This window comes from Pituophis catenifer, unplaced genomic scaffold (assembly GCF_029215685.1).
Source record: "Pituophis catenifer annectens isolate HBS135680 unplaced genomic scaffold, rPitCat1.0.hap2 SCAF_2, whole genome shotgun sequence".
NCBI lineage: Eukaryota > Metazoa > Chordata > Lepidosauria > Squamata > Colubridae > Pituophis > Pituophis catenifer.
The window spans coordinates 268,452,716-268,463,462 of NW_027256882.1; the positions used below are offsets into that span (position 1 = coordinate 268,452,716).

Consider the following 10,747-nt stretch of genomic DNA (forward strand, 5'->3'; position numbering starts at 1 on the left):
ACCTTTGCAGGGGGTCCTTCTGCAAAGCCGCGGGGCGTAACGCGGAGCTCCAACGCGTCCAGGCCAACCCGCGCAGAACTTCACCTGGGTGGGAGGGGACGGAGTGACAAGTAGGGTTTGTGACGTCAGCGCCTGGGCGGGACCTGCCGTTGCCTTTATAAAAAGGATGCCGAACCGCCGAACGCTTCGCACAGCTATCGGGAGAGCGGAGCCGGGAGGAAAGAAGGAGGAGGAGGAGAAGAAGGAACGAGCGAGCGGGCTTGTGGGGTGCTGGGTGAAGGGCCAGCCGAAGGAGCAATGGATTTACTGAGGACTATCGCTTATCAGCCGGGCAGTACAGCCGCTAGCGGAGGCGGCGGAGGCGGCGGTGGTGGTGGTGGTGGAAGCGGCAGCAGTAAAATGGGGGAGCAGCAGGCGCTGGGGAAAGCCTGCGGCGGAGACTCGCGGAGAAAGAAGGCGGCGGAGTCGTCCGATAACCACCATCAACACCACCACCACCACCATTCGCATTCGGCTCCCGAGATTTCTCGGATTATTACAGACCCGACCACGGGAAGGAGATATTGCCGCGGGAAAGTGTTGGGAAAGGTAAATAAACGCCCGGCGGCAGTTAAAAAGAGAAGGCAGCTTTAGGAGAGCCTTTAAGGAGAGCTTGGCTGAGTTTTGGACTAGTCGTGAAACACGGAGGCGGTTGCAAAAGGAGGGCTCCGTCCCGAAGCTCAGGCGTCCTCCTGCACCCCCCTCCCCCCAAAAAAATCCCTCCATGTCCGTCCCCAAATGTGAGCTGTTGCCTCATCGCCGTTCATATTTGGCATTTGAATTCTTTTTTATTTTTTTTCCCCCTTGTTACGGTCTTGCATAGTTCTCAGTGACTCCTTCTCCTCGCCTTGAGGGGCTCGATCGAACGACGTTCCCGTTTCTTCCTTCTTTGTGCAAGGCTTTTTCTCCCCCCCCCCCTTACCCCACTTTTCTTTCTCGCCTTTATTTCTCTTGTGTGGCCTTAGGAGGGGGGGGGAAGAAGGGTAAACAAATGGGAGGATAAATAGATATTAAAGGCGTATTCGGTCTTTGTGATTCCCACCTCCTGAATTTGCCTTCTCTTCTCCCCCGCCCCCGTTCTTTCTTGTGTCGCCTGGCTCACTTGAAGCACTTGGCCCACCCACCCCCCAAAAAAACAAAAAACAAAAAACCCAGGCTGTTGCTATTAGGGATCTTGTGACACACATAAGCCGCCAGTCTGGAGAGGTGGTTTCACAAAAGGATGTGAAAAACTCCTACACAGAGTGTGGCTTCCATGTAGGGTGAAGGATAGTAGTAGGACGTGTACATGCCATTATGGAGAGAAGCCGATGCAATATGCATTTCACAAAGCAGGAATCCAAACATCTGGATTTTTCTTTTCTCTCCCCCCCCCTCTTCTTTTTGTCAGGATATAAAATGCAATAGAGAACCTGTGATCTGGTTTTGTGTCTGTGTGTGTGTGTAGAAAAATCGCAGATTCCTGCACAGTGAGGTTGGGAATGCACAGGAAGGAGATCTGTTGCCTTGCTGTAAAGAAATTTTGTTAATTTGCCTTTGTGTGATGATTTGTTTGGAGCTGAGTAAATTGGCTTCGTTTTTAAGTACTAGGAGAAAGGTATTCTTAGGTTGCCTGTGGTGAAAATTTAGGTCAGATTTGGGGGGGGGGTTGGAAACCCCAATCCTCATCAATACCTTGGGTTTATTGTGGGCGATCTGTTGTTCATAATGACATCTCTTGCTTTTTTTTTTTTTTTTTTAAGATTTCGTTGATTTAGATTCCTCAAAGGAGGGAAGGGGGAATATCTTGCTTTCTCACCCTAATGTGCTTTCTCCTCTGCTTTGTCTGTAGGGTGGCTTTGCAAAATGTTATGAGATGACGGATCTGACCACAAACAAAGTCTATGCTGCAAAGATCATTCCTCACAGCCGAGTAGCCAAACCTCATCAAAGAGAAAAGGTGTGTGTTGACTGTGACTCTCCTTTCAGGAATCTCTTCAAATGCTTGGGTGGCCCTTCCCTTTTCCTGCAGTGGCTTGCTCACGTGTAAATCCTTTCTTCCCATGGATGGCAGGAAGCAATGCTAATAATCCTTTTGTTTGCCTCCCCTCCTTTTTCAGATTGATAAAGAGATCGAATTGCACAGAATGCTCAACCATAGACATATTGTCCAGTTCTTCCACTACTTTGAAGACAAGGAGAACATTTATATTCTCCTAGAATACTGCAGCCGAAGGGTGAGCATCCAGTGGGCCAAATCCAGTATTCACTTACATGGAAGCAGCAGCTAATGTAAAAAATATTTAAAATGTAAAAAGGTATCTTCCAGAGGCAGCCTTTATTCCTTGCCCTAATGCTAGTATTTTTGTTTACATCTGTTCAGGCTTAATGTGTGATTTCAGGATTGTAACTTTCTCTGTCTCTCATATTTTTCCCTCCTTCCCCCTGTTAGTCTATGGCTCACATCTTGAAAGCAAGAAAGGTATTGACGGCACCAGAAGTGCGATACTATCTAAGGCAGATTGTATCAGGACTAAAATACCTTCATGAACAAGAGATTTTGCATCGAGACTTGAAGCTAGGTAAGCTGATGTTCTCTCTCATGCCTGGCTTGTATCGGATATTGGAAGAAACAGGGTGGTTTCTGCCCCCCCCCACTCCTTATGCATTGTTTTACTTCTGTGTTTATATTGCACTCCCAGAGATTAATAGATACAATCGGCTCATCTGGTAAGAGAGCCTTGGAATGCTTGAGTAATAGCATTAAGTAGTCATTCATAAAATAAAAGTTGGCTAGCTATTTGCTGACCTCCTCTAGACACAAGCCAGGACTTGTCTAATATGTTAATCAGCTATCTTTTTTTTCCCACTCTTGATCTGTAGGTAATTTCTTCATTAATGATGCCATGGAATTGAAAGTGGGTGACTTTGGTCTGGCTGCCAGGCTTGAACCGTTGGAACATAGGAGAAGGTAAGCCTTTAAGAAAGAGGACAATTATTTCAGTTCAATGTTTTCTCTTGCCTAGCTTTGAAGTCTTAGATTTTACATTAGGAGAGATGAAGGCTTCCACAGTATGCAAAGATTGGCCTTTAAGACATGGTATCTGATGACTCGGCAGTCATCAGATACTCATGCATTCCACTTGTATAAATTTTCTTTGGAGTGAATGGGCCTTTTTGGTACTAATGCATTTCTCAGCATCTCACAACATGAGCCACATTATCTGAGGCTGCTAGCAGTGATAATTACTAACAATGTGGAGGTCACCAGTTTCTCATCCCTTGGGGGTCAACTCATGCTGTCTTCTATCTCTGAACAATTATCAGAATATTACAGGACAGAGATGGATGTAAAGAAAGTTAACTAAGTGAATTGTCTTAAAGATGGTAGTTACTGAGTCTTCTGCAATAATAACAAAACTAAAACAATACTGAATCTATATATAACTTATTTTATGGAGTATATAGTCAAGGATAGCATGGGACAGCTTGCATAAAGAAGTAGAAAGGAGTTAACAGTGAACATTCCCAGTATGGAAGTAACAGCCAAACTAATAAAAGTAAAAATTTCTTTTAAGTTCAAGTCTTAGTGACCATGTAGATGCTTCACATAGTTTCTTTCGCAATAAATAAAGATGGCTTGCATTGCCTTCAGATGTGCTGTTCAACTTCCTAGTCTAGCCTATACACTTAAGTTTCCTGGTGATCTCATCCAAGTGCTAACCTGGTCTAACACTGCTTAGCTTGTTTCAGATGGGCCAGAACTTTGGGTGATAGGAAGGACTTGAACTTAGACAATAGTTTTATTCTTCTGAACCGATAGATTCTAAATTTTGATTTTACTCTATTTCAGAACGATCTGTGGCACACCAAATTACCTTTCCCCAGAAGTTCTTAACAAACAAGGGCATGGCTGTGAATCTGACATATGGGCCTTGGGCTGTGTCATGTGAGTATTTCTTGAGGATATTAAGCTGGATTTTCAAGCCAGTGCTTGAAATAATGGGGAACTGGTTGCATTTTATTAAAATGACATCACGTGGGCACATGTTGTGCTATATTGGTACAAAGTAATGTGTGATGTGTTTTCTATCATTTTGACCTCTGGGATCTCTGTATTTTCATAAAGAGATTGCCTCGTTTTTAAAAATTTGGTAGATAACAAAAGTCCTGTGTTTGTCTTCTGACAGGTATACAATGTTATTGGGAAGGCCTCCATTTGAAACAACCAACTTAAAGGAGACTTATCGATGCATAAGAGAAGCAAAATATTCTTTACCGTCATCTTTGTTGCCTCCTGCAAAACATTTGATTGCAAGCATGCTGTCCAAAAATCCAGAAGACCGCCCCAGCTTAGATGACATTGTTCGGCATGACTTCTTCTTGGTGAGTAGTAGTAGTTTTGCTGTGAGTAGTAATATTTTTGCTTTTGGAGTTTCTTCTTTCAATAATGACACTGGCTGCTGACAATTGACGTATGTATATATGTATGTATGTTCTCTTTCTACAGGGTTTCACTCCAGACAGGCTTCCAGCTAGCTGTTGTCACACAATTCCTGACTTCAATTTGTCAAGTCCGGCTAAGAATTTCTTCAAAAAGGCTGCTGCAGCTCTCTTTGGGGGCAAGAAGGAAAAAGCAAGATACTTTGACACACACAGTATGTATCCATTTATATCTGGGGGCTCTTTGCTGAAAGTGCTTTTTTAAAAATCTGGTTACATATTTGCAGTACAATTTTTGCATGCTCAGCTTCCCTCTGTCCATAAGTGATAGATACTTAGTAATCAACTAGCCATATTCTTAAATAATCGGCATGCTGGGATATAGGAACAACTAAGATTTCAGGTTCTCCTGCTAATAGCAATAGCACTTAGACTTATATACCGTTTTACAGTGCTTTACAGTCCTTGCTAAGTGGTTTACATAGTCAGCATATTGCCCCCAACAATTCTGGGTCTTCATTTTACTCACCTTGGAAGAATGGAAGGCTGAGTCAACCTTGATCCTGGTGAGATTTGAACTGCAATTTGCAGTTAGCAGAAGTAGCCTGCAGTACTGCACTCTAACCACTGCGCCACTGAGGCTCACAATAAGCAGTAGTGCCAGTCACTATCAGTTAATTATTGGCTGGAAAGTGTAGTTTGTGCTATGCAGCTTTTGGTAATGATTAGACTGCAAGGCGAATCATGACAAGTTTCTACAGCTAATAAGCTTGCCTAGCAGATACCCAGTAGTGTTTTTTTAGATTTAAGTATCAAATTTAATGGATCTGTATTTTTTTTTTAAATTACCCAGATCGATTGGTCAAGGAAGATGAAGAAATATATAAACTTAGGCATGACTTAAAGAAGACCTCAATAACTCAGCAGGCCCTGAAACACAGACCCGAAGAGGTAAGCAGAAATTACCCATGTAGTATGACTCCATCCTTCTGAAAGTTTGAGCGTTTCTAAACCTAATTAGAAGGGACTTGCAAACAATTTGAGCATCAGCAGCTTGAGCACAATATTGTGAGCAAGATGTAACCTTTAACAATTCAGTGCAAGAACTCCACGCTTCTGTTTGTTCCATATCTCAATAGTACAAATGAACCACCATCTGTGTTTCTTTGCTCTTTGCAATCCTTTAAGTTTGCTGAACTCCATCTGTGATTGAAAGCTTCACTCCACTCATAATTTGTTCGCGTTCTCAAACTAAAACATGTATTGTAGGAGCTAAAGCTGGTGTGAGTTGGGTGGAGTAAAGACAGTTCAGTGATTATTGACTAAAATATGAAATGGAAGCAATGTTCCAGGCTTAAATGCCCAAAGATAGGTTTTTGTGATTCCTTTCAGATATTTTTTAGCAGCTTGCAAACTTTTTAAAATGCAGTGCAAATATATGACTTTCTGTTGTTTGGAGTTTTTGAATGCATTGCAAAATTTAGGAGTTAAGTAATTTGAAGGACTGTTTACTTCTATATTCATCTGGGATCAGACACATAAACGTGGATCAAACAAAATTCTCTCTGTCCTTTTCATGAAAATGACACTTTGTCTTTCATCTCTGATACTCAATGAACTATGGCTTCACTGATAGAAAAACATTGCTTGCATTTTAACCTCTTTGTAAGGTTACTTTCATGGTTGTCCCAAAGGTGCTAGCTTTTTTTTTTTTTCAAGAGGCAACTGGACTTTCTGATTTTTCTTTGAAGATATTTAGCTTCTTATCCAAGAAGCTTCTTCAGCTCTGACTTCCATTCCCCACCATCCAAGTCAGAGTTGAAGAAGCTTCTTGGATAAGAAGCGAAATGTCTTCAAAGAAAAACCCGACAGTCTAGTTGCCTCTTGAAAAAAAAAAAAAGCACCTTTGGGGAAAACCATGTCTTGGATGACTGAGAATCTCCATAGACCTCCTGTCATGGGCATTTTTGCTATGCACTTTCAGAAATGGAGTAGCAACAGGTGTTGGATTCACCTAAAAAATACTGTTTTTCCCTCCCAGGAAATCCAGCCTTCCAGCACCACTGTAGCAAAACCTAGTGCGCTAGCAGAAACCAAGCAAATAGATGCAATCCGGATGATTGTTCGAGGAACTCTGGGAAGCTGCAGTAGCAGCAGTGAATGTAAGTTGTGGCATAAGGGCTTTCTAGTGTCAAACAGGTGGGGTTGGGAGTTCAATCAGGACACTAAATGAATGCTAAAAGAATAGTGTAAAATACAGTCTTTGGAAAGTCTTCTTTAGTCTCTCTTACACCCATGGGACTATAGCTAAATAAAAATCATAAATCTGATAGAAAACTCAGTGGCTAATTAGATATATCTTTCTCTAAAGATCACAAAGAGGTCAGGGTTTGGGAGAGTGTTGAGATTCTGAGGGATCTCTTAATTGTTCCTTTCCCTTTCTAGGTAGGAAGTGTGGTTCTAGCTTTGAATTAAAGCAATTTACCGTATTTTTCAGACTATAAGACACACTTTTTTGTCTCCCAAAAGGGGGCGAAAATGTCTGTGCGTCTAATAGACTGAATACTGCTGAAGCCCCACCTACCCACCCGGCATTTTTTTTGGCCTCCACATGCCCTGTTTTTGGGACTTTTTAAGGCCTTTTTTGGCCCATTTTTGAGGTTTTTCAGCCTGTTTTTGAAGCTTTTGGGGCCCATATTTGAGGATTTTTTGGGCCTGTTTTGGGGGATTTTTTGGCCTGTTGTTGAGGATTTTTTGGCCCATTTTTGGGGCTTTGGGGGCCTGTGTTTGAGGCTTTTTGGGCCCATTTTTGAGGCTTTTTGGGCCCATTTTTGGGGCTTTTTGGCCCGTTTTTTTTTTTTTGAAAAAACAGGCTGAAAAAAGCCTCAAAAACAGGCCAAAAAAGCCTTGAAAGCCTCAAAAATGGGCCCCAAAAAAGCTCCCAAAATGGGTCACAAAAAGCTGCAAAAATGGGCTGAAAAAAGCCCCGGAAACAGGCCGAAAAAAGACTGGAAAAGGCCCCAAAAAAGGTCAAAAAAACTTTTCCTCATCTATATTTAGGTGCGTCTTATAGTCAGGTGTGTCTTATAGTCTGAAAAATATGGTATGTTATATTTCTCTAAGCAATTTGGTAGAGCAAGTAATTGTGTATTGCGATGGCCATTTTTTGTCAATTTCTCCTATTTGAAGCATTATTCATGAGTTCTTTTGTCTCCTGCTAGGTCTTGAAGATAGTACAATGGGAAGTGTGGCTGATACTGTCGCAAGGGTGTTGCGTGGATGTTTACAGAATATGCCAGAATCTGATCATATTCCCAAAGAACAGCTGGCTGTCTCTTTCCAGTGGGTCACAAAGTGGGTTGACTACTCCAACAAATACGGCTTTGGTTATCAGCTGTCTGACCACACTGTGGGTGTTCTCTTCAACAATGGTGCACACATGAGCCTTCTTCCGGACAAAAAGTGAGTAGCTGTTTGATTATACATCCATCTGTTGCATGAGTTTCCATTCTATTATCTGCTTGAGCTTAACGCCTTTGTCTTTGCTTTTTGGTCCTCCAGAACAGTCCATTACTATGCAGAACTTGGCCAGTGTTCAGTTTTCTCTGCTACTGATGCCCCAGAACAATTCATCAGTCAAGTCACTGTCTTAAAATACTTTTCTCACTACATGGAGGAAAACCTCATGGATGTAAGTTAGAGCAGAAGAGTGGGAAATGTGTCTTAGATGGTAGCTTTATTATAATGAGCTCTGTTCTAACTTTGCTATGTGCTGTTCTTAGGGTGGAGATCTTCCCAGTGTCACTGATGTCCGCAGACCAAGACTTTATCTCCTGCAGTGGCTGAAATCTGATAAGGCGTTGATGATGCTTTTCAATGATGGCACATTTCAGGTAGGTGGAGTAACAAAGTTTTCTCTGAGCTTACTCAAGATTCTGTAGGATGTTCCCTTAGTACAGTGTTTCTCAACCTTGGAAGCTTGAAGATGAGTGGACTTCAACTTCCAGAATCTCCCAGCCAGCGCTGCTGGCTGGGGGATTCTGGAAGTTGAAGTCCACCCATCTTCAAGCTACCAAGGTTGAGAAACACTGCCTTAGTATATCAATGGCAGAAGACCCATGAGGATAGGATTTTGCACGCTCATCAAGCAACCTAAGGAAGTTGCTTTAATTTTGTTTTGCAGCAAGTAACAAAAATAGCCTAATCAGCTGTCCTGCATAAAAGATGAGCTACTGTTTGGGGCTTACTAACCAAAAGTGGGTATTTCCAAATTAAGGGTGTCAGTCGTAACTATTAAAGAGAAACTGAAATCAAGATCTCTTGTCATAAAAGGTATGCAGAAAAGATATAATGCAGAATAATATCAAAAGTGTTGATTTACTGAAATGGAGCACTATGGATAATAATAGTGCCATGTATGGTCTAGTAGGTGCTCTTTTGAGTATTGACAACATTTCCATGAACTGATATTTGGTCAGGGCCTTCATTAATCCTAGGAAAAGATACAGCTGCTTTAAGGAGTTCTGAACAGGTGCTAGGTGAGCACTGCTTTGCTCCTAAAGCACCTATTACCTTTGCAAAGTTTTCAATTTAAATCAATATTTCTCAAGCCTTAGGAAGTGTTCCAGAATGCTTTAGATATGCACAGTTGACTTTATACTGAATTTACAGATCTAAATCTTACTATATACAATAACAGTTAACTTCAAAGTAAAAGCGGCATTGGCTTGAATTTTGCTGCTATAGTTAGAGAAATCTCTATTGTTGCTTAAGCAGGTAGAGTCTGCAATGCATGACCAGAAATTTTATTTTAATTCTTTAAGTCAGTAAAATTCAATGTGGTTTTAAGAATAATAATCAGCATGCAGAGACTTTCAGGAACTTTACTGGGCATTTTCCAAGAGATCCATTTCAATCAATCTAACCTGAATGGGACCCAACATGGCAGGCATTTAGCTAATATGTTGCTGAATCGGTCCAAATATCAACTATCTTATTAAGTGTCTTTGGGGTGGTTGAAACAAGCACATTAAGTTGCAATTCTTGATTCTTTTCAGGTCAACTTCTACCATGATCACACAAAAATAATTATTTGCAACCAAAATGAGGAATATCTTCTTACCTATATTAATGAAGATAGGTTATCTACAACATTTCGTTTGACGACTCTTCTGATGTCCGGATGTTCTCTGGAACTCAAGCATCGAATGGAATATGCACTGAACATGCTGTTGCAAAGATGTAATTAAAAGAACTCTTCTAAAACCAAAAAGGACTTATCTCACTGAAGTCTACAGTGAAGGCAGTTGGATTAAAAAAAAAACAAACTAGCATGTTGATGGATGTGTGAGGAGTAGGGACTGGTACGATGAAATGTCTCATCTTATGTACTGGGCTGGGACCAGACATGAAGCTTGTAGTCTTTGTTGGATTAATGATGTGGTGGCCAGGAATCCTTTGGAATGTAGCTTTCCTTGGTTCACTCCTTTTGAAAGAGTTGAGTTGGAAGACATTTCTGCAGCAAACTATTGGAGGACTTGAAACTGTGAATAACACTTGAGGAATTGGGAGGGAGGGAGATCTCGATGTTGTGGAATATCTGTAAGAGGCACCTCATGGCTTCTTAAACTGTGAACTATGGCCATATTTTTTTCTTTTCTTTTCTTAATTCTTCCAAGAACTGATCACACTTGTGGCTGGCAAAGTGCATTCCTTGTTAATAATCTTTTTTTTATTTATTACAGCCCAAAGCAAAGTATTTATTACATACATTTTTTTGTAATTGTGATTTTTAAATATACATTTGTTGGCAATAAAGAGTGGGAAAAACCTGAACTGATGGTTTCCATATGATTTTTCTCCGGCATGTACTGCATTCCAAGAAAAAGCAGAAGGCCATAATGCTCACAGGAAAATGTCTGATTGCTGTTTCTTCCCTTTCACAGTTAGCAATCAGTCTGACTTATGAATGTGTAAAAACCAAGCTTTCCTGTCCAAAGGAGCCTACAGTTTTGCTTGCTTAATAGACCTGCTTTATATCACTTATATTGATAGTGGTGTGGCTGCAGGACAGTGGGGATTAAATAATACTTTTAACACAATTTATATTAAGTTTATGAAAGCTGAGGGTTCTTAATGCCCTTTCCCATCAGGAGAGTTGGAGAAAAATTTGCATTGCACTTTTTCATACAGATGAGCACAAACTAGGCACCCCTTTATGGAATTTCATGCTGCAGTTTTCAATGGAGAAGTTGGCTCAAATTACAGAGAAAATTTTATTTATTTA

The 10,747-nt window shown here is 41.1% G+C and overlaps 1 protein-coding gene across 1 annotated transcript; it reads left to right on the forward strand.

Annotated features, from left to right (window-relative positions):
• Positions 1–202: 202 nt before the first annotated feature.
• PLK2 (polo like kinase 2) lies at positions 203–10,296 on the forward strand. Its single transcript, XM_070938866.1, has 14 exons — positions 203–588; positions 1,871–1,978; positions 2,139–2,255; positions 2,471–2,600; positions 2,902–2,989; positions 3,872–3,967; positions 4,209–4,404; positions 4,529–4,676; positions 5,315–5,412; positions 6,503–6,623; positions 7,683–7,923; positions 8,023–8,152; positions 8,244–8,354; positions 9,519–10,296. Exons 1-14 carry the CDS (start codon positions 298–300, stop codon positions 9,708–9,710), a joined length of 2,067 nt encoding a protein of 688 aa, XP_070794967.1. The 5' UTR covers positions 203–297; the 3' UTR covers positions 9,711–10,296.
• The last annotated feature ends 451 nt before the right edge of the window (positions 10,297–10,747 follow it).